Source organism: Semicossyphus pulcher, unplaced genomic scaffold, assembly GCF_022749685.1.
Source record: "Semicossyphus pulcher isolate SPU_LCO1_2020_fin unplaced genomic scaffold, fSemPul1.0.p SCAF_6, whole genome shotgun sequence".
Classification (NCBI taxonomy): domain Eukaryota; kingdom Metazoa; phylum Chordata; class Actinopteri; order Labriformes; family Labridae; genus Semicossyphus; species Semicossyphus pulcher.
In genome coordinates, this window is record NW_027211737.1 from 12,276,698 (window position 1) to 12,300,916 (window position 24,219).

Genomic DNA, 24,219 nt, shown 5'->3' on the forward strand with positions numbered 1-24,219 from the left:
AGGTCGCAGCTACACATCATGAAATGGCCTGTATGAGTTCAGCTCTTTCTTAAAGGGCATCAGAGACCAACTGAGCAGCGTACATTACCATACATCCTCATAATCAAGTGGAGAAGATTACTGTGGTGTCTGACCTACAGAAATTCCAATACTCTATAGTGTGTATACAGTATATAAACACAGGGATATGTTTTCCTTTACAATATTTCTTAGAATTAATAATGTGGATAACATTGAAATTGAAATACAGAGTTCAGTCGAGTACAGTACATTGAGAACTGGCACACCATAGAGAAGGAAGCAAGAGCTTAATTGCAAAGACTCTAAAAATGTGAGCTTCTATAGAAGTAGTATGGAAATGTTTTGAAGTAAATGTCAAATATCTGAAAGTACTGAGGCGACAAATCAGCCACTTTTACTGTATTTTTTAAATGTATTAATGTTAAATGAATGTGTAAGAAATGCAATGCAAGAAATGTTGGAGCTCGTAGAATAATTTTACTTTGTATTTTTTACATTTCAATTTAAGAAAAAACTATGTTGTAAGTGTATTATATAAAATTCTCCACCTAAAATGACCTACAAAGGTAGCTGGAGTACAAGCAGTAGCATAAAAATAGAAAAACTTGAGAATGATTCAAATACAAAAGTTTTACATAGGCAAGTAAATAAGTAACTGTACCCAACTCTGTCAATAGGGTTAAGGGTGTATTTGAGGAAATTACATGTCTTCAAAGACACTGAATGCTAAATTGTTCCTAATATCAAGGGTGGAGCCAACCAGGCAAACTAGGAAACTACCAGGGATCCTAAAAGCCCCTGAGATTGAGTTTCAGGGTTTGTTTTTGGCCATTTGTGAAACTGCATATTTTTTGGATGACTTGTACCACTAAAAAAGGAATATCAAACAATATTAACCGCATCATGTGTAATAACCTATTCTTGTTGCTCTGTGCTAAAGAAGGGTCATGTGTTGTGCAAATATTGCACATATCCTTGGATAAAGGTCTGGTAATTATACTAACCAACACTAGTAGTGAGGCCATTTAGGAATATTCCAGCATATGAGTACTGGCAAATTTCTCATACTGGGCAGCTGGAGCTGTAGTGCTGTACTTGATTGACAAGAAGGTAGGCGATGGGAGCTAAGGGTCAAAGCCTGGCCATGTCTCCAACAACAACAAAGGATGAGTAAGTAAGTGAGGGTTGTTTCTATGATTTAAATGTGATATTACAGAAGTGTCAAATAGAAAAATTTGATTTTACATGCGAGATACACAAAATAATCGTTTCAGAGGCACAAATGGCAGATGTACTTTACGCCAGCACACAAGTGTGTTGAAATGTTTTGTACCTGTCCAGACGTCATGCTCTCCGCGGTGCTGATCAGTGACGTAGGACGGTGCCGTTCATCACGCATCCTCTCCTACCATTTTTGTGCTACAGGCTAACTTGCTAAGCAAGGGGTCTCCATCAGAAGGAGGCGGAGAAGTCTGCAGGCAGCAGAGAGAGGGAGTCAAATCACGAGACTGAACCTTCCCTGGAGAACCGGGGAGCTCTTCCTCAGAAGAAACAGTTATTAGAAAGGCTGAACAATGTCCGACTTTGATAGCAACCCGTTTGCAGACCCGGACTTCAGCAACCCCTTTCAGGTAGCTTACTTAGCTAGCTAGCTAGCTAACGTACGCTAGGCCAGTCTCTCTGTTGTATCCATGCTAACTGTCTTAGCTAGGAGCTTGACAGCTAGCTGGAGGGTTTAGCCAGGTTAGGTAGAACCGAGGAAGACCAAGCTCATCATCAGCCACATTATGATGATGGCTTTACACTTTGTATATCAAGCTATAAAGGATTTTCATGCACGGTGTTACTGTGTTTGTTGGTGTTAAACATTGCAGTAACGGTTGAGCCAACTAAGAACAAAGACACATGATGTTAGCGGGCTAGCTCTGACTACCGTTAGTAAACATTGGCTGGCACCTGCTAGCTTGATGAACAGCTAACCGGCTGGTTAGCATCAATTAAGTTGGGGACATTGTGTGCCAACATTAATTTACAAATTATGTTGGGACGCAGGCTAAGGAGATTTAAACGTCTTATTTGAGTCATGTATTGTATCAGCGGTGCTCCAACATAACAACTTAAGTTTGCGGTAATATGACTCAACGTCGCTGAGAACACGCACGACAGAAGACTGATTATCCTGACTAAACGTTCACATGTAACATAGTTTAGATAATGTTCGATGGTTTTCCAACTTTCATTGTTTCACATACAAGCAACCAGCTGTTGTTTTGTGCTTCAGTTGTGTGCAGTCGAACTTATTTGCCCACGTAAACAAACCTACCTTTTACCACAGAGCAGGTCTGCCACTCCGGTGGTTTTCATCCAAACTGAGCACCTTCGCAGGTGCAGATTTAAATGTTGAGTCCCCTCCCCTTGAAGGTGTGTTAAACAGTGGGTGGAGCTTAGTTGGAATGAAAACCTGGCTCTTCATGGCACCTGGTGGCCCATCTATACTACTACTGTCCTGTCATACAAGTATGTAATCGGTGGCCTCGTCCAGTTCCCTCTGCACCTGAACCTTTACATATTGTTTCAAATGTCCACAAGATCAAGAAAGGCCATTTCAAATAGAGTGTAGTTAGCAAATTTTTGGTGTTGCATGTACATCCTGCTTTCTGCTGCCACTCTATCTGTAATACCATTGGGCTCAGTAGACGCAGTGAATGTGTGGCCAGCTGTGGTTTTAAAATTAATTATACGCTTCTGATTTTGTGGTTGTAGTTTTTACCCCTTGAAACCCTTTCTGGTCCTCTCTGTCCCATAGGATCCTTCGGTGACGCAGGTGACACAGTCTGCCCCTCCTGGTGGTCTGGAGGAGTATAACCCCTTCACAGACGCCAGAACGGTCAGCTTAACTAGCATTGCTCTTGATTAGTGTGTGGATGGCTGCGTTTGTTTGTCTGCTTCTGACCTCATTTTATCCAATTCTTTCATTCTCTCTTCCTCCACCTCTCAAGTCACTGAGGATTTCAAAATGTGACTGTGGCCTAATTAAAGTTTCAGGTCTGTCTTTTGATTGCACAAATATTAACATAGCATCTTTGCCTGCTTACAGGCAGCACCTGGAAATGCCCCCAAATCTGCTCCTGCCCCTGCTCAGAACACACAACCGGCCATCATGAAGCCCACAGAAGAGCCACCGGCTTACTCGCAGCAACAGACTCAGGTACTACATACAGAAACATGTTTGTTGAATCACATGTAGTTTATGAGCCAGACACTCTCATCAGCTTTATTCACAACTCTAAAACACTATAAAGACTCTCTGTCTGGTTCACATTTCCTCTTGTCCTTCCTATACATCATCTGTTTTCTGATGGCCTCACAGCGGCGTAATGAGGTACTGTCTTTAATCTGATGTTTGATGAACATCTTCATTTCTTGATTCGTGTGAATTCATTTAATGCGCTTCCCCCACTTGAAGCTTTCCTCTTGCAGTAGAACTTTAGAGCTAGTTAAATACTAACTCAAGAAGACAACTGAGTCAATAACAGTAGCTTATTGCTTCTCCATCCTAATCCCTTTCCCCCCTCTTAAACTAACACACCCAAGCTCACCAGAGTGGAAAACATCATTAATTTCTCACCTGATTGAATATTATAACTCCTGTTTAATGCTGGGTGGTGAATTCTGAAAACTTTTCTGTGTCTGTCTTAGGACCAAGCGCGTGCCCAGGCTGAGTTGTTGAGAAGGCAGGAGGAGTTGGAGAAGAAAGCAGCAGAGCTCGATCGTCGGGAGAGAGAGTTACAGTCCCACGGAGGTGCAGGAGGTGAGTCAGTTAGCCACTCTGTTTACACCTCACTTACTTAACTCATTAACCGAAGTCTTAATGGTCATCGCTAATCAAGGGTTCATGACAGTCTTGATGAGGCTTAGAGCTTGACAAATGCAAGGCCTCAACAGAGAAAAAGCCAAGTAATACTCTGAGAAAAGTTGTACCTTGAGAAAGTTTCTTTTGACTTTTATGAAACTGGGAAGAGTTTTCTGCCAAAAGGTTACAAATGTTTTGGCCGTTTTCAAAGCTTGCTTGGCACCCATCCCTTGCAAAAATTTACTTATTTTGTGATATGCAGTGAAAACACTCTTTTAGGTTTAACCAAATAAGCAAGAACACAGGCTATTGACAATCTGCTTCATCCTTTTGTCTCGATTTTTACTCAAAAACTTTATGTGAATATGCTTTTTAGCACTGTTTATTAACTTAGAGTAAACACTATTATATAATGTCTAACTACTTATCCAAACTGTCTTTTGTCCACACAGGGCGTAAGAACAACTGGCCTCCACTGCCAGAGAAGTTCCCTGTTGGCCCATGTTTCTACCACGATATTGCAGTGGACATTCCTGTAGAGTTTCAAAAGACCGTCAAGATCATGTACAATCTTTGGATGTGTAAGTAGATCATCTGACACAAACAGGCTGTACTTCCTCCCATACCGGTAAATATTATCATTCTGATTCTTTAAAGCACTTCTTTGAACATACATTTTGTTATTTCTTACCAGTTCATGCAGGCACGCTCTTTGTGAACATGTTTGGCTGCCTGGCCTGGTTCTGTGTGGACGCATCTCGTGGTGTAGACTTCGGCCTGGCAATGCTCTGGTTCCTGCTGTTTACCCCCTGTTCTTTTGTCTGCTGGTACAGACCGCTTTACGGGGCTTTCAGGTAGGAAGATAGATGAAAAAATTTGACCGCCTTCTGCAGCAGTAGAAAAAGTAATATGTCTCTGTGGACAACCATTAAGTGCTAATACAGCAAAAAGCTTATGAAAGTAGTAAACAACAGGTGGCCTTAAAAATGACAAGATTTCTTGTGGTTGAAGAAGCTTTTTCTTTAGCCTTCACTGCTATTGAGAAGGAATAAAGGACATAGTTAAAGAAATGTCTTTTTTGCTATTGTTCCAATAACCCACATTGCTTTCTCACTACCTTCATCCTTTCTTTCTCCACCACAGGAGTGACAGTTCATTCCGCTTCTTTGTCTTCTTCTTCGTCTATATCTGTCAGTTTGGAGTTCATGTCCTACAAAGCATTGGCATCACTGGCTGGGGAACATGGTGAGTATTTTATGCTTTTGGTAAATCCGTACCTCTGTTGGTGTGTCCTGAAGTTCACTCTGATTGTCTTTATTTTGTTTCACCAGTGGTTGGATTGCAGCTTTGACTGGTCTGAACACCAGTATCCCAGTAGGCATCATCATGTTACTGATTGCAGCTCTGTTCACTGCACTGTCTGTGGGCTCGCTCATCATGTTTAAAAAGGTAAGTAAATCACCGGTTAGTCCAACTCTATTTGAGATGTTTAAACGAATGGCAGCAGCTAGCCATCTTACATATGTTGATATTGTTTGAATATGGGATAGCAGAGAGATATATTCTTACATACTGACATTAACTTGAGAGTCTGAGCAGGCATGTTTTAAAAAAATAAACAGGAAGCTGTGTGCCATCATTCTTCACCAATAGCATCCAAGCATTAATGTTGTGGTTAGCAAAGACGGGAAACTTGCCGTCTTGCGCTACAGGCCCTTTAGTAGATTTCAATCACTGAACTTGCATCCAACTCATTTCCTCCTCTGCTCTTTCCAGGTGCACGCACTGTATCGCACCACCGGAGCCAGTTTTGAGAAGGCTCAGCAGGAGTTTGCCACTGGGGTCATGTCCAACAAGACCGTTCAGACTGCAGCCGCCAACGCTGCTGCTAACGCTGCAACCAACGCTGCTCGAGGAGCCTTCAAACCTCAGCCATAAACTGACACACACACACACACACACACACATGCTCTGTAACATATACAAGCATATACACACACTAAGTTGGAGGTGCACATCTCTGGCCCTGCAGGCAATCAGATAAATTTGATTCAATTATGAATGTTGTTACACTAAGATTGCTCTGCTCACTTTAAAAGTGCTAAAACTCAGAGGCAAGACGTAAGAAAAATATAATCAGATACGTGACCAGAGTTGTCCTCCTTCACTACAAAACAAGTTTCAGTAAAAACTCTCCTACATCCTTCCTGTCTGCTTTTCAGTCAGATGACTGTCTCTCACATCCCTTGAAACATCCACTAAGTGACTTAATGGATGTTTGGCCTGGTGGTCTGCTCTGAATGAGTGGTTTTTCATCTCAAACTGTGTTGCTCTGCTCCTCGCTTTCCCTGTTCTTCTGTCTTCTGTCACCTTGAGGTGATCCTAGGTCAAGCTGAGGTCGCATTTCTATCATACTTTATTTTTGTCATGGATGACCTCCGAACAGCCTCCTGTCTGGTTATAATATAAACAGTCATGACAAGTGATAATCTGACCATGGTGTTTTTGCACATATTTTTTCTTGGTCACACTTAAAGTACCATGTTTGTTTGAATGGCTGGGCCTGTGTGTGAATGTGGACTTCACTTTAAGAACATTGTGGCTCTGACTTGTTTTTTTATAACCCAGTGCTTGGTCACTGAGAACTGAAAGGTAAATTATACCTTGTCCTATATCTGTGCTACTATTGTCAGTCAAATTATCATCCTGGTCATTCATATAAATAGGAATACGTTCTTATGTAAGAACCCGTCTGCGGCCCCTAGCAGTGCTCCTGGTACACCTGTCGGTTTAACATTTACTCCCGATCTGTGTGCTACTTTTATTGGCAACGTGGGCTGGGTCAGCATCTCTATGGCTTCCTAAGATTTGACAGCATGATAGTAACATGCATGTTTAGCACACTCCAGGTAGCTGTTTCTTTGGCGAAGTCGTTCTGTTCGGTGTTAGCCTTTTCTCTGGCTACAGACGGTGGCTGATTTTAAGGGGAAATCTCCCAACTTATTTTCCTGCGGTTTCTGTGAGGAGTGAGCTGTTAAAGATACTGCATGTCCCAGTGGCTGATTGATATTTGTGAAGACGCACTGAAACCACCCAGATTAGAGGTTCTGAAGGAGGTTCAGGCAGGTGCTTTCGTGGCTTGGTGCACTAAAAGGGGAGACAAATTTAAACACTATTCACGTTATCCTTTTATGTTCGTGTGACACTAACAGACTACTGTTGTCTTTGTTGCCCCTCACACTTGGTTCAAAACTAACGCTGCTATGATTCTGGAGCTGCTTAGTCGTGACCTCCTGCTGTCATGTTTCCTGTTGAAAAGGACACATACAGCACCAAACTGGGGAGAGGAGTAACTCGACTTTTCACACAGATGAAGACCTGAGCAGTGATAAAGCTCCGTTTTTTCTTGAGATAAACCTGCATACATGCTCTAGTAAAAACATTGATACTGTGTATTTGTTCACTACAAAGACTAACAGCTTTTTTATGAAGACAGAAACGCCAGTCTCCTCTGTCAGTGATGCATTACTGGAATCAGAAGTTTGGCAGCCAAAATGAACATAAAGAATAACAGAGGGTTGGACTTATATATTAATTTATATACAGTAATAACAGTGTTATTCAGCACTACGTTGTACAGACTACTGTCACTGAAGTGAGTTATGGACGTGGGTTACATTTGTGTCGTGCTTTAGCACCTCTCATAGTGGTGGTGAGTGTCTGAAGATGTGCATGAAAGATGACTGGTACTGCTTGTAATACAAATGTATGGTCTGAACATTATAGTGGACAAAATACTCCTGAGAGTGTTACATATTTGAAGGTCGATAGTTAATCTTCGCAGTATTTGTTTTGTTTTGTTTGAAATTCATTGCACATGTCTTGTTTTACGTTGAACTTAGAGCAAAAGACAAACATGTTTTTATTTATGGTTTAATTTAAGTTGTTTGCATTTCAGTTTTTGTTTGGTTTGATTTGACGTCATGTATTATGTTTGTGGTTTTGTAATGACATGATCATAGCATCAGCTAGATTTAAGTGTAAAATGACTCTTGCGACTTGACCCTGCGAGGGGTGTGTGGACGAGGACGTGTGTATGATTGGTATGAAAGGAAAAGAAAAATATCCCTCAAGTGTTATTCTATGTCCTGAAAAGCTGTGAGAAATCTACCAAATGTCCATATAGATTTGTTTTTAAATCTCGGTTTGTGATGTGTTCCCTGGCCATCTTTAACTGAAAGATAATACACTACATTTCTTTGCTGCAAACACCCACACGATTCCCATGTATCTATAGTTTCAAACAGTCGCTATCTGAAGCCATGCCACAGTGGGTCATTTCTTGATGTATTTGGCGAGCTGGTCTGTACAGTACAGAGAAATGTGTCTGAAGTTTGCTGACACAATACGGTGTTATTTCGACCTGTGATCATGTTAAATCACTGAATCAGATGAGAAACTCATTCAAAAAGGGACACTTGTATATTTTGTAAAGTTGAAAATTTGATCCCCATTATCAATCACGTGTAAAAAGAAACTGTAATGCACTCTTGTCTGGCCTTTGTTGCATGTGAAATAGTTTGAGTTTTGTATATTTATGGTATTAACATGAAATAAAATTTGAAAGAAACATTTGTGGACAGATGTCTTAAATTTATTTAACATTATTTTTTTGGCTTTTGCCTTTTTATATAGGACAACTGAAGAGAGACAGGACGTGTGGGGAGTACAGAGTGGGCTTGACAGAGTTATTATGGTTTTGAAATTTCCATTAGTTTTTGTTTTTATTTAGTCTTTCTGTTTGGTTTGTGATTTCAGTTTAGTTTTAGTTAGTTTTACGAGTGCATACGTAATTTTATTTTGAGAAATTGACTAGCTTTACTTCACTTTTTATTTAGTTTTAGTTTTTCAGGTAGTATGAGGGAAGCCTTGATTTAAAGAAGCTGAAAAAGGTAGGATGAAAGAATGCATGTGTCTGTGTTACTGTGTCTCTCGTCAAACAATAGGACAAAGTGGTTTCGCAACGAAAACGAAGCTGATTTTACCTGCAATTCCATTTAGGTTTAGTTCGTGTTGCACTGTTCATTGTAGTTTTTATTTAGTTTTCGTTTTTTGGAAAAAACTGCCAGTTTTATTTTTATTTAAGTTAACCAAATTATTTTTTCACTGCTAGTTTTAGTCTTAGTTTTAGTTTTTGTTAATTATAATAACCCTGCTAGACCAAATGCACCAAATGCTCGGTGGACCGAGACTCAAACCTGCGATCAGTGCATCGAGGACTGCAGCCTCTGTATGTGGGGCGCCTGCTCCACCAACTGAGCTAAACCAGCGCCCAACATTTTAACATTTTAAAAGGATTTCGATGCAAAACTCCTGAATATATTCAAAAAAGGACCACCGTTTTGTCTTGCAACCCAGTTTAGGAAGCAGTGGTAAAAGCCACCCTTCTGTGTTGTCTACTTCCAACACTAGGTGTCAGCGTTTCCTCAGAGAGTTTGAGTTCAACAGGAAACAAGCATGAAAGTAAGAGTTCATACACATCTGAGTAAAAAAACAATCACAGATTTACTAAAGAAAGCCTAATTTATTTGAGTACAGGCTGTATCTCCTCTCGCGCATCAACCTCTCATTCATGCAGCATCAAACAATGTGCCACAGATGCTGTTACTCTTTTGTTAATGTAACAAAAACAGCGGACAGTAAACATATTAATTTAAAGCACGGACAGTCTAGAAATGCGTTTTCATTTTATGACATCGCTCTTCATCCTCTCAGCCCACTCACTCTCACTGCAAACACACCAGAGTTGAATTATTGCACATCTCATCTACAATGAAGCAATCACATGTTACTGTACAGCGGCCCTAATGTAGCATTGTTAGGGAAAATTGAAAACGTGAACAAAATATGAAGCAATGTGAAATGAATGAAGGACCAAGTGCAAAACACAGAATCAGGTTATACTGATGAAAGTACCAAAGCACCAAGAGGACTGCTTAAAAAGGCTTTCTGAATATTTACCCACTATTTGAGTCTCGAGCATCTTTACAAAGCCAGATCCCTCCTGTGTGCCAGAAGGTAACTCGTGATAAGCTACAGCATGCTTTATCTCGCTGTGAGCAAACATCCCAACATGAAAGCTCGCCTCCTTTAAACATCTGGCCGGTCTCTGTTTTTTTCCTGCACACACTTTTCTGCTGGTTAATAAGCTGCAACAGACCCACAATCAATCCGTTTAACAGGAGGAACTCCCTTTAAAGTGAACAATCACTTGAATGGCACATTTAAAAAGGTAGGTAGAGAGTCTTACTGTCCTGCGGTGCTGCAGATTCAGAGCAGATGGACATTAAGAAACCACCAGTTAATGTCTTTCACACACACAGGCAACATGCACTAGCTGTCGTTGGGTGTTTTAGTGCACACATCTGTTAGTATTCAGAGGTTTGTTGAGGTTTGCAGGTGAACCGTGTGAATGAACATTATAATGATGTTACAAACCTGCAGACTGTTGCACTACCTGCACTACCATTGTGTGACTTTTCTCCTACTATTATAATACAGTGGTTTGTTTAAGGCAATAATTATTACAGTATCTTGGTCAAAAATACTAGATTACTTTACTTAGCCTGCTGCTCTACCATCTCCCTTTATAGGGAAGAGCAAGTTTCAGAATAGAACACCATCCTAATGATTAAAAAGCTGTTACCAAGGCTTCTATCTTTTCAATAATCAGCTGATTTATCCAGGCTCTCATGAAAGAATCACTCAGAGAAATGTCTCTCGTCTCCCTTAACGGAGATTTTCAGGTGTCCATATAAGAGCATTTCCCGAAGGCTCAGAGAAGGCAGATCAGACTCTTCCCCTCCTCGATCTCCTCCTGCACCTTATCGCTCGAGGTGGCGATCTCAGCCTGTGCAGACAGGACAGCACACAGGAAGCATGCCAGCGTCCCTCCAATCGCTGCGTAGAACGCCCAGCCGATGGAACACTCAGCCGGTCTGAAGGGCTTGGCATCGGGGCCGCAGTAGCTCTTCACCTTATCCGAACCCCAACCGGCAGGGTACAGCATGAGACCCACCATCAGCAACAGGCCTGGAGGGAGAGAGGAGACGATGTGACGGAGGGCTGAGTCACTCACATGTAAACATCAGGGCTGAGAGGACAAACAGATCCAAGTGCAGCTGGGAACGTGGTGACTCAACTCTGGAGAGAATGCATTTGTTCTTCAGCTGACAAGTCTTTAGACCCCCTTTGACTGATCTGTTCTGCCAAACACACCTGTGGCAGCCCATTGTTGAAAGACACATGCATAAAGACCTGAACCTCTGATTGTGAATGCAAGTAGTTGTTGCCAACTTGTAAACTCTGATGTTTCAACTTGTTAACTCGAAAGAAAAAAATAAATTCCCTCAAGTTCTCGGCATGATTATATAAGATGCAGTAAATCGCTTGCATAGACGTGTTACCACTTTGACTTTCTGTCACAGATCCAAGATGATCAGCATTCGCTTCAGTAGCAGGTGAGATGTTGCTGTTTAACTTCTTGAGTGATACCAATAGCTCTGCCCTGCTGCTTCTGAGCTCACTTGCAAGTTTTTCACAAACACTTAAGGATGCAAATTTTGTGGTAACTTGCTACTTCCTTCCTTTTTAACTGGGGTGTTTTGATGTGTGAAACCAAGGATAGAATGTTTAAGGTTTTTTAAGATAAAATTATTGTGAGTACTTTGTACTTAAGAAACTCACGAACAAAAAAGTTCAGTTTTCTTCAGACCTCTATTTTTATAAGAGAAATTAATAGAAATAAGCAGGGAAGTTCTTTTGTTTAGTTTGATTAAAGACCAGCTCCAGTCATGTTTTAAGATAGTAGTATGTTAAAATTTCCTGTGACGGTTACAGCTGGCTCGCGCATCGCCAAAGTGGTTGCCATAGTTTTGTAGATAATGATATGCATAGTGTCACCCCGTCCATTAACGGGATTGGCTCCTTAGGTTCGTGACGTCTCAAACCTGCCAATCTGAAAACGTGTTGTTCAGCCTGTCCTTGGTACACTGCAGTTTGAAAGCAGACAGGCAGATGTTGTCCCTGATATGTCTTGTAGCACATGAGAAACACCACATGGAGGTTAAACACAACCAAGGTTAAACACTTGAGGGGGACTTTAAGTGGCAGTATTATGTTATAGTATAGTGGCAGTATTATGTTATAGTAATGCAGTCCTAAATTTGTTGCCATTGTTGTTTTTAGTGTTTTCACCCTTAAGAAGGAGGCAGTTATTACATGTTTAGATCAGAAAATAGGAACTGAAGAATAAGAAAATGTGTAAGCTTTATGGTTAAGTTGACTTTCTTCCAGTGTCTCTGTCAAATGTACACTAGTGAATAAAAGCAAAAAGAAAACATTTCAGTTGGTTAAACTGACACTAAAACCACACACACACACACACACAGAGTCAGATGTCTCACCTGCGATAGCCTGCAGCAGTCCACAGATGTTGAACAAGCTCTTCTTCAGGATGCTCTGGAAGCACAGGCTGAAGATGGATATACAGGCCACCACTCCGAGCACTACCGTCCCCGCTGCCAGAAACAACATGGCAGCCTGCCAGAAGCCACTGGCCACTTCTCCAAATGTCCCGGCGTATGGCCCGCAGCTCACCCCTACACCCCGGCTCCCGATACGAAGGCAGCGGCTGTAGAGACCCAGAGACGGCCTGTACTCCTCGGAGTCTACTCCCGCTCCGCTCCCACCGGGGTCCGAGCGAGGGAATCCCAGCAACCAATCAGGGCTCATGAAGGCGATGAGCTCAGCGAAGGCCACCAGGATGCTGAGCAGCGTCCAGAGCATAGAGCGGCATGTTACAATGACATGGCACATGGCGTTAAATGTTTCAGAGATAGCCACAAGCTACGATACAAACAGAATAAAAATGCTTGAAGCCCTTTAAAGCTCCTCCAAGAGACAGAGCACTGATGCTGGGGAGTTCAAATTCCTTTCCTTACAAAGAGAAAGGTCCAGTAGGTTCCCTGTGCGGATCCAGATGTGCTGCTGATCTTATCCTCTCTTAGCAGATGTTTCCCCTCCTCTCACGACTCCTTCTTCTTCGTATTTCTTCTTCTTTGAGGAAAGGTCCAACTCTGGTCATCCAAAACTGACAGCTACAACGCACCGAAGCAGCTTCCCTCCGCCATGGTGCGACTGAAGAGTCCTACAGACACAGAGACACAAGAGGGTCAGAATGTGTATGAAGTGGGAGTAAATGACATGTATTAGTGGAAGAGGGAAGAAAAAACTGATTTCCCATCCACTATGAATCATCCACAGCTAAGCCTCCCACAGAGCGCTACTTCAAATTCTCTATCAGCCAGCTGTGTGTGTACCATGAGCAACACTTCCAGATGTCTGCTGGATAAGTCAGGATGAATCACACACACTCACGACTATACTGTCGTCATTTTACTAGACCATTGTGTGTTTGATTTTATCTGCAAAATGACTGGAGCCTTGTGTGTATCACCGCTGCGCAGCTGTCAACACAGATGAGTGAGGAGCTCTGTTCCTGCATGCAACACTGACAGTAACACACAGAATAACATGCCGGATCCTCACTGCAGCGGCAAGCACACTCATGACATCAACTCACCTCCCTCTTTAAATCACAGTCGAATAAATGCGTTTTATAGGTTACAGCGAGTTATTGGCTTTATTGTAGCTTTTTATTATGTTGTGTTTGATGCTGCAGCAAAGGAAAATCAGAATTCAGCAATCAGCAGCAAAGAAGTTTTAACCTGCAACAGATGACATTTTCCTCTAAATCTCTTGTGACTGCGTACGAGTGTTCGCGCATGTGAGTCACTGTTCAAGTGTCTGTTTCAGTGAGCGTGTTCGGGACCAAATCAGAGCCATTGTGATCCTGTTGCTATGTTATGATTTAGTTGCTGTTACCACACTGGCCTCCACACAGCCGTGGTCTCATGGGACACTGAGGTTTCTGAGAAGCCCTCTGATGTCATCATCCAGAATTATGATACATACAGAAAAATATCCAGGATCTGGTTTAAATACTGTACGGTTGGCTTTCTAAGTATGTCTGTCCCGCCCAAAATGTTTTTGAGGTGTATAAAAACATAAAAAGATTTTAGCTCATTTCTAGCGGTATCCAGATTTAGAGAGTCAGTCTGATTCGCTAACCCTTTAAGCTGCTCTCTTTTAGTAAATATCCATCCATCCATTATCTATACTGCTTATCCTGTTTGGGGTCAGGGTTGGAGCCTATGCCAGCTGTCGTTGGACGAGAAGCAGGGTACACCCCGGACTGATCGCCAGTCAATCACAGGGCTAACACATAAGCTGTGTCCCAATCCAGGGGCTGCAGCCTTCGAAGGCCGTATTTGAAGGCCGATTGCATCGCGTCGAAGGCTGTCCCAATTCATAGGCTCCTTCAGATGCCGCCGACAAATGCGTCCTCCGTTTCCCGGGCCGCGAAAGATTGGGTGCATGCTTCGCAGCCCACCGTATCTCGAGATGCATTGCGCGCCGATTCAAACGAAAAGGCAGACTTTTACGTGGCTGAGGAATACACTTCAAAAAAATAGCTTTATACATGTTTAAGAAAACGAAAGGGCCCTTGAAACAACTTATTTTTAAAATAATAGGTTAACTTAATCGACGTTAGTTATGCTAGCTAGTTAGCCCGCTAGCTACCTGTTGCTAGGCGTCAGGAGCTGTGTTTGGTGACGCAAGGGTAGACCAGGCCGTCTCATTTCAGTCCGGCTTTAATAGTCTACGCAGGCTATGAATGGAGCATCCTCTGTAGACCACCTCCTTTGAAGGATCGGGACACAGCTATAGAGGCAGACCACCTTTCACACTCACATTCACACATATGGCCAGTTTAAGGGTCACCAATGAACCTAACGAGCATGTCTTTGGACTGTGGGACGAAGCTGGAGTACCCGGAGGGAACCAACGCATGTGCAGGGAGAACATGCAAACTCCACACAGAAAGGCCCCCTACATCCGAACCGGGATTCTTCTAGCTGTGAGGTGACAGCGCTAACCACTGCACCACCGTACAGCCCTTAGTCATGTATTTTGTAAGAATATATTTCCTGTGACTGTCCCTACTCACTAAAATGTTCACTACATCGTGATTTTTTGCCATTGTGTAGCACTCTCCAGAGGCCTTCTGGTGGAGCGTGGAGGATATTTTATTTAAATATATAAAACATCGAGATAGTGAGTAGGATGTAGTGAAGGATTTTGGACACAAGTAATGTTATTCCAGTATTTTTTTATTCTTTATAATCACTTTATACTGAACTGTCCCTTTGAACTGTTGACAGGTTTATGGATTATACAGAATAACCGGATCATCATTGAATGTTTTAAACGTTATTCTCTTATTCTGTGAACATCATCAAATGACAGCAGTGACCTCAGAGACCTCTGGTGACATTTCATAGCATGGCTCGATACCACTGGAGCTGAGTAAGAGGTAATCTGGGTGAGGCTGCTTTTTAAAAGTATCCCCAGACTGTACAAGTTATTAGATGAACTATAAATCAGGCTTTAGCTCAGTCTAAGAGATCCAGAACATTCACATACAAGGACAGGAAGGCTGTTGATAACGTAATCGCTCTAATTCTTGCTGAATGTGTCACTTCATTGGTGCTGAAAAGTTCAGCTCACAAACATTAACACAGAGCCGTAAGTCACTCTGATGTCCTGAGGGGAATACATGTGGTATTAGGTCATAACCTCCCCACCAGACTCCGTTTGGGATGCTAAATCATCCCACCACATCTGCAGGGAATGAGCACTGATCTTGGATGTTGTCTGATATGATTTGAATCAGTTCAAAGCAAAACACACAACATTTCCCGGGCTACAGAATAGGAGTATTATCGCATGCAGCTAAGAAGGCTGAGTGATTCATATGAGGCCTGGGTAGAACTGGGTCAAAAAAACAAAGTCACAAGCATGACAACATCTGAGGAGCAGGTATGTGATTTGAAACACTTAAGATGCAGGTGTGACTCAGTTCAGCGCGGTTCAGTCGTGTTTGCAGTTCACGCTTCAGTCTCAAGTATTTCATCTCATTGTGGAGGAGGATTGTGCTTTAGTTTGCTTTGTCTTCAGTTTGACAGTGATGCCTATCTGTCACATTCCCCGTCAAGTTCATCACATTCCATCAACTTTACTTAAAGAGGAGGTATTATGCTGTTACACATTTTAAGACATATATATAATGTTACAATGTTGGATGTTCAGACTAAACGTGGGTGAAGTTTCAAATCTGTAAGTAAAAGTAAGTTGGAGTAATCTCCAGGCTTCTCAGCTCAGTCTGCAGGCTGCTGTGAGCGCCAGGTTTCACACAGTTTTTTCTACAGCAGGCTTCGGAGAGCCGGCCAATCAGAAGAAAGTGGGCTTCTAGGGGCGGCTTTCTTAAAGGGACAGAGCTGACTGAGTCGTTTCAGGCAGAGGCTGTATGAGGGCCTGCACAGAGCACCAGTGTGTGAAAAACATGTTTTTTTTATCTGTAAATTATGCTAAGCTACACCACAAGTATCACAGAGTGAAATATGAAGCTTGAAATTAGCATAATACCTCCCCTTTAAGGAGAATTTCAGGAGCAACTTTCTGCTCAAAATATGTCATAATCTCTTTTTACAATTTCGCATCCTAATTACAGATTACATGAACCCTCGGCCAAAATACACTGTCTACATATAATTACCCAGCTTCAAGATAAACTGTGGGAGCGTTTCAGTTATAGCTGAGCTGAGAGAAAATATACCAACAGGATAAAGACGCTACAAAACGTTGCTGTTCATAATCAGCCAAAAAGGAAATGGCAGAAATAAACAGGAAGCATCCGTGTCTGTCAAGACGCCTCTAAAGCACAGCCAGGCATGGAGGATGAACTATCTCCTCTCAATCTAAACCGTCGTCCCTCACACAGGATTCTGCAAAAAGCACCAACATGTTTATATTTGTGATTCTACTTCGAGGGAGAAACTGTGAGAAAGCGTAAGAGAAGAATATAATCAGGTATTTTGTGTGTGTGTGTTTATGTGTTTGAGGAGGGGTGCAGCCTATTCCGTTATAGTCCTCGAGTTTATTCCAGGCCTCCTTAATAACCACAACTCCCTCATTGTTATCAAAGTTTCCATTCTGCAGTACTAACAATGGTTCACATAGCCTGGCTCACCACACAGGCAGTGTTACATCACTATTTATACAAACAATTACTGTACAGAAATGTGTGTGCATCCTGAATAAATACATGTGTGTAAATGTAGATCTGTTAAGCGTGTATCTTTGTGTCTGCATCTTTGTTACAGCCACTCAGGCTACAGCCCTGGTTTGTCTGGTGATTTAGAAGTCTTCTGTTGGCAGCTGATTATAGTCCACCCAGGCCGGGCACGCTGCTGTCAGCTAAGACTACAATACCCTCAAATTAGCAGCTCTGCCTCTTTAAACTACAGGGATGGAGTCTAAACATACCTTGTCGAGGCAGTCGGCAGGCACCTCGTGTGATCTCCCCCAGTTCTTACTGGAAATCACTACACTCATACCTCATCAGGGCCCTCTGTAGTCGCACTAAGGACTGCACTCTGAAGGAGGTGAAAATCTGAAGGGACTTTTTCTAGTGGGGTAAAGAGCAGAGTATTTAGAGGAAGTGTGCAGTGGGACTCTTTCTGTCTTTATTTTTTGACAACGATATGTAGAGGGTTTAAAGATGTATACATGATTAGAACACACCTCTATTAACAACAACAAGAGGACAAAAGTTGGGGAGGGACAGTGCTATACTTTTTGTTAATAATGTGTTTTTTAGACTATTCTACTTAGACTAAGACTTAGACTATTCATTTAAACAAACTACTACTAGTTGACTAGTACAAATCTTTGCTCGGGGGCAGCCCTAGTAAATACTGTCTATGCGTGTATGCATGTGAGAGTGTGTTTCAGTGCACAAAGGTCACTACATCCTGAAACTGATGAATACTTTCCGCTTGTTTGCTGCTTTTGAACAGACTTCTGGGAAAGTGCTTAAACAGCACTTCATCTGCAAGGTCAACTGTTTCTGTGTGTTTATGTGAGTGCTGCAGGAGGAGTATTTTACACTTCACGGCACATGAGACACTCAGGATTATGACTTATTCATAACCGGAGCGATCGAGGTGAGAGGTCTCTGACTCCCCTGTTGCTTTTGATAGATATGCATCTTCTTCAAACTGTCAGATCTCTGTTACTGCAGCTCTCCCTGTAGAGTGACTGTCAGAGATACGCATCATCACCGACACTGACAGATCACGGGGTCTGATGCTTCTTTCATGAGTCCACCATGACGCTGAGTTTGACTGATGATACATTAGATATGCTACAAGATGAAAGCGGTTATTCTTGCATCTGATGTGGACCTGCTCATTCCCACACTGCTCTTCTGTCCTGATAGAAACCAAGCCTGCCACACAGGATTATATGCATGCAGTGAAGGCCTGAAGCCAACGTATGCACGCTTTTCCAACCCTTCATTCAGCGAGCCAACATGAACAGCCTCCTCGCTGCTACGAGACAAACTTTCGCTAATGGAATTTACAGAAAATACAACCCGATGGCCGAGAGCCAGCCATGTGGACTGCATGTTTGGCTGTGAAAACCTGTTGGCCAAGCGAACTCTAAGCTCAATAAAATTTCTACTAATAAAGCGGAACATCAGTGTGAGCCGAGGCCTTTCACTGCCTCAGACAAAGCGGTGTATATGAGGCGAATGTGGGTCAGTCAGCTGGCTGTTAGTTAGGGGAGGCGGCTGGGTAGTAAATCTGGAGTAATCGCTCTGAGATATCAGCAAAGGGCTCTGGGAGCATGCCAAGGTGTTGAGGTAATGAGTCCTGACCACTGTAGTCTGTTGTGGAGGGTCAAAGTGAAAGAGGACTGAAGGTGGGTGGTTTAGAGAGCCAAAGCACAGTTGACCCAGATTGTTCTACAAAAGGGGAGGTTAGACACAGCCGGTAGAGTTTGCAAGAAACAAATCCATTCATGGACATTTAAATATTGTGAAAGATGAAGGAAATGCTTCTGTTTCTTCTGTTTAGAAGAGCGTATTTGAGCTGGTGGATCACCCACCCGGTTAAGATGATCCCCCAGTTGATCTGGGCTGGGAGGACTCCATTAGATCATTTTTCTTAGCTCACACATCCTGAACTAGAAACCTCAAACCGAGGGAATCTGTTCCCTAAGCCTGGTCTGGCCTGGTCTGGCCATGAATCCGGACCAGCCGGGAAGAAAGCCCTCAAACCAAAAACCACAAAAGAGGCACCATCTTCAGGGCTGCCTGCACAGCTACCCAAACAACATGTGGACAATCACAGGCCACTGATGACGCTCTGACTTCCCTCTGTATTTACAAGAATCAGGAAATAAGAACCCCCGAGAGATATGAAACTAGTGTGATAGCAGTGGGAGCTGGGCAGGACCAAACATATCCCTCATTCATAAAAGAATGCAAGCAGCAGAGCTCTTTGGGAAGTGAGGGAGAATGAAGCAATGTCGCTTGGATACTGAACATACACCACCCAAACTTTGTGAACCGATCACACCCCCAGCTCTTGAATTCCCAATCATTTATATAAAGGTTTTCAATGAAATACTAAATTCTCCAGGCTTTGTTAAGACGCCTGTGGCATGGCAGAGTGAGTGATGCAAGAACAGCGGGCAAGCCATAACATTATTCAGAGAAAGAGACACCCATGGCCCTGCAGCAATGACTCGTAAATCTTCTATCAACTGAACAACAGCTACAGATCAGCACCGAGCTCTGTTCGCCCCAGGCAGTGAGGAAGGCGACCCAGACAATGTCTTCCCTCAGATGTTGAAAAGAACAAAGCTTTTCAAACAGAAAAGGTATGACAGAACGCTAATGAGCTGTACGTAATGGCTCCTTTTCACTGTCACACCTAAACCTGCAGCCAAAGAGAGGCAAACTTCCACCTGCCTTCACAGCACGCTTCATGCCTCTGACTGTCGAGATAGCAAAAGAGTGAGTCATGCAGAACACACAAAAGCACCAAAGAGAACAAGCACAAAGATGAGTTCAGTTGCTTTGGTTTACACAGCTTTCTCAACCCTCGCAGATATTATGAAACAACCCAAGCTTCTGTCTTCAGGAACGCTTTCTCACTAACCATAACCATGTGAGCCGCCGCTTTTGTAGCCCTCCATAAACGGCGAATGAAAGAGTTGCAAAGTGAGGAGAAGTTTCCCATGGATCTGCATTTACCACAACTTGTGTGTCGTAACTCCAGGCGGAGAGAGAGTGCGGCCATCAAATGCAGGTTTAGTGCTCCAGAGATAGTTTGGATCTACTTTACAGACCCAGATTAAACACTATAAAACAAATCAAGCTGTATAAAGGCATTAGATGTTATTCCCCAGCTAAGAATAAAAGGGGAGAAATGCCAGCAAGGTCTAGCTTTCAAATACAACCGGGGGGGGCTGAGGTTTCGCTGACAATAAGAGGCCCCAAAAATGTAAACAAGAAGTCAACAGTCAGACGCCCTCCAACAGTGTGCAGAAACAATACTTTACTGATGCACAAACACAACAATAAATACAGCCATAAACCTTGAAAGGTGCCGGCCTGCGCTCACTCGTCCGCAGTATAATTGCATCAAAACGCATGACTTCCCCAGAGAAAAGTATCAGCCAAGCTTGTGTATGTGTTTGTGCGTGCGCCAAAAAAGCCTGAATAAAGAAATCGGCCTTCTTCATCTGACGCGACTCGACTCAACAAAGGCACCACAAAGACGCGCTGACAGCGGCCCCCTTCACTCACTCTTTAGCTCTCAAAGACATGCCACTGTTGGCCCGGAATGCACCGCCTTATTCTCCAAGACAGGCCGCCGTGGCCCCTAACCTATTCAATCTGTGCAGCACCCCGGCCCCTCACTCCCCACGCTGACTCTGTGGTGGCCCCTCATTTTCTGACGCACAAAGCCCCTCAGTGACCCTCACATTTCACTTGCACAAAGACAGGAATGACACGGCCCCGCTCTGCTCCCTCCTCACTCCTTCAGCTGTCTCGTTTGTTTCTAGAAAGATGATGGATGCACAAACAAACTTTTCCTGCCTTCTTTTTTTCTAAACAACTCTACACTGCCTCCTCTACAGTGAGGTTTAAGGACCTCACAGTACTTTAATTCACTGGATATGTTACTTAAGTTTTTTGCCTTGTCAGGATTTCTACCTTCCAGGCAGCTACTGGTTTTTATGAGTTCTCCTTCAACATGAAGTCTTGCATAAACATGTTGGTAACATAGGTAATCCCTCACGCAAAACATTCTGTCAACGTTATGTTATCACAGTGTTATCCTATGTACTAATAAATGGAAGGGAGTCAGTTATCAGTGTGCACTTTATAAGGAAAATCATAAGTTAAACAAACAATAAGAAATATGTGACATTTCTTGCAATGAAAGGGAATTGATTACATCAGAAGATTAGTTTACATGGAAAGCACTACATGAGCAAAAAAATGTTAGGTTCCAGCTGTGTGGGTGCTGCTTTTACATATTAGAGTATTCATAAAGGATATTTTACAATTTGCAAGTAGATTATTTCAACCCGGTGAATTCTGTGGTCTCCTGTAAGGAAGATTCTACATAGAAATGTAGTACAGCAAGTGTTGTGGTTTCTGTTTGTACTACGCTTGTAGTCCGAGTAATATGGACCAATCATGTATCAGCAGGCTGCGGCCTATGCAGGAAAAACAGTCTTTGTGGAGAGCAAAAGCAGGCGGAACGTAATCCACCGTAAGGTCATCTGATGATGATTTAGCGTCTTGTTAATCTCTATAAACAGACATCTGCATGCTAACAGCTAACAATCCGCTCTAGATCTAAAATTCAACTTGAGGTGAATTCTCTGACGCATTGTCAGGAAAGCGGCTCAGTATTCAGATTTCCCAACTTCCATGAATGCATCAGAAATGACCAATCCGACTTCCTTTCAACAAATGAGCATTTTAAAAGTAGTTTTCTTTCCCAGACCTGACAAGGCTTCATTTTTACTTTCATTTTTAAATTTCTATTTTTCATTTTTCTTTTTCTGTAAATGATGCAGCACACGAAAAAGAAAGTCTTGACTGGAAGTCGTTTATCGTTAACCGCTGGCTACACGCCCCTGCATGTTCACTGTTGTCCCCAGAGGCTATATCGTTGTCAGACTATAGCCGATGAGATCCGAGATTGTATTGGTAGTTAAAGAGCTAATTATGAATACATTACAGGATAACATTTACCTTTTTTGTGTTTTTTCTACTACTTCTACACATAAATCACTAGACTCACCACTTTCTGCAGATGTTCATGACTCACAGAAGACACTGAGTTACAAATTTCTCTACCATCTGGGATAAAACTTAATGGATACATTTGACAGCCAGAAAGCTGTGCACACTACTCTCCCAAAAATCTGCCTGTAGTATCACCTTCACATTGCTCCATCCTCTGACACGTAGCAAGTTAGCACTTGTTAACTGAAGCTTGTCAAATCTTAGAAAAGTAGGCAGGTTAGGGCAATCACATCAAAGTCAATCACAGCATGACTGCTTCATAAATTAAGTCCTGGAATCTGTTGAACATTTAAAACTGCTGATTTGGAAAACTGTAAAAGGCCTTTTTCAGAGGCATTTTCTGAAAGATAAAGTTGATCCCTCCTCTCTTCACTGCACTACGGCTTGTCCTTGAACTCAGCAAGAATAAACACTGAACGTTTTCCTGGTTTTGTTTAGTTTATGATGTAGTACCACTTCCCCCTCTCTCTGAGCAGAGTGTATCAGGCACTGAGCTCCATGGGTGGCTCTCACACACAGATGGACCTCCGCCTCCTCCTCCTCCCGGCACTTCAAGGACATGAGGTTGTGGTGGAGAGAGGAGGGGAGAGCAAGGGCTGATGTGTGGACATGTGTGAACATCAGATTTAGAAATAAAAACAATATAGAAGTGAAGTATAATAAGAAGGTCGTTCTCTCATGGAGGTGAGGCTGAGCTGTGATGTCCAACTGCTACCAGATGATGTCATTATATATACACTGAATAATATACTTTAAATGTATATTATAATCATTACTGGAGTAGTTTTATATTTATGTTGACAAAGTCAAGTGTGTTGTCCTAGTTTTATGTATGTCTATTTATGTAGGCTACATTGAAAGGTGCAAAAGAATGGAGTCAAGTTCCTTGTATGTACACACATACCAGGCAATAAAGCTGATTCTGATACAGGTGTTTTACCTGAACACAGGTCAGAGTATCTGCCACTAGATATTTCAGTTAGCCTATACTTTGCAGAAATACAGCTCCTTCAACCAATTCATATCCCTCAAAATATGTTAAATGTATATATATATATTATAATTCAGATACTTTTAACGTGGCTATCTCAAAATCATCTCTATGGATGAAGAAAGCAAACTTTATATCCATAACAGCCGCCAATAACCACTGATCTCAATTGAAAGCTATGAGAAAGGAGCCCAAAAGAGCTGTAACTGATAGCTAAATGAACATTAAGCTAGGTGAACAGGTAAAAGAGTTTGACAACAGGATTGCTATGTGTCAGCAACAGTAACGTGTAAAGTCAGTGCATAAAGACAGCTACATAAAGTGTCTTCGTTGCATTGTGTCTACTTACGGGAAGTCAAAGTGTCGAGGTCTCGCACGCGCACTGTGAAGAAGCTGTCCTTTGTGTTTGAAACGCTGCTTCTTTTCCCGGGGCAGCTGAGCTTTGCTTTCTAAAAACTCATTCACTAACTCTCCTTTCTTCAGGACGTTATTCTCCTCCACTCTCCCTCACACTTTAAGCCATCCCACCAACATCTGACGTCGTGCTTTCTCCTCTTTTCTCCCCTCCCTCCTCCTTTCCCTTCCCCCACTCCGTTTGTCGAAGAAGAAGAAGAGGAAGAAGTAGAAGAAAAGTTGCAGAGATGATGAGAACCGTGATGACGAGTTTCTGGATTCAGCCACTTCTCTTCCCATAAACTCCTTAAATAAACGCATTGTGAAATATTTATTCACGCGTTTTCTGTTCAGCTTTTTTTTTGTCAGTGAGATATTTTATGTTCTCCCGTTTTCTTCTGAATGAGTTACCGCAACTTATATTGATGCATTTTCACATACCTTGTGATACCTTAGGATAAGTAGGCAACAATACAGATAACCTATTTATTTAAATTAGCAAACATTTATATAAAGATGTATGTTTTAAATAACAACTGTGAGATTTGAATTTTTGCTTGCCAAGATGTTAGTAATAGCTTGTAGGCTACAACACAAAAT

At 42.3% G+C, this 24,219-nt stretch overlaps 2 protein-coding genes across 2 annotated transcripts; one reads left to right on the plus strand and one right to left on the minus strand.

Moving 5' to 3' along the window:
* The first annotated feature begins 1,491 nt into the window (after window positions 1-1,491).
* On the plus strand, window positions 1,492-8,508 carry LOC138610752 (secretory carrier-associated membrane protein 1-like). The gene is made up of 9 exons (XM_069683563.1): window positions 1,492-1,652; window positions 2,828-2,908; window positions 3,119-3,229; window positions 3,721-3,832; window positions 4,327-4,455; window positions 4,569-4,728; window positions 5,018-5,119; window positions 5,206-5,323; window positions 5,651-8,508. Exons 1-9 carry the CDS (start codon window positions 1,596-1,598, stop codon window positions 5,810-5,812), a joined length of 1,032 nt encoding a protein of 343 aa, XP_069539664.1. The 5' UTR covers window positions 1,492-1,595; the 3' UTR covers window positions 5,813-8,508.
* Window positions 8,509-9,459: 951 nt separating this feature from the next.
* Window positions 9,460-23,745, minus strand: LOC138610563 (LHFPL tetraspan subfamily member 2a protein-like). The gene is made up of 3 exons (XM_069683337.1): window positions 23,576-23,745; window positions 12,340-13,082; window positions 9,460-10,966 (listed from the first exon to the last, which is right to left on the minus strand). Exons 2-3 carry the CDS (start codon window positions 12,749-12,751, stop codon window positions 10,710-10,712), a joined length of 669 nt encoding a protein of 222 aa, XP_069539438.1. The 5' UTR covers window positions 12,752-13,082; window positions 23,576-23,745; the 3' UTR covers window positions 9,460-10,709.
* Between the last annotated feature and the right edge of the window lie 474 nt (window positions 23,746-24,219).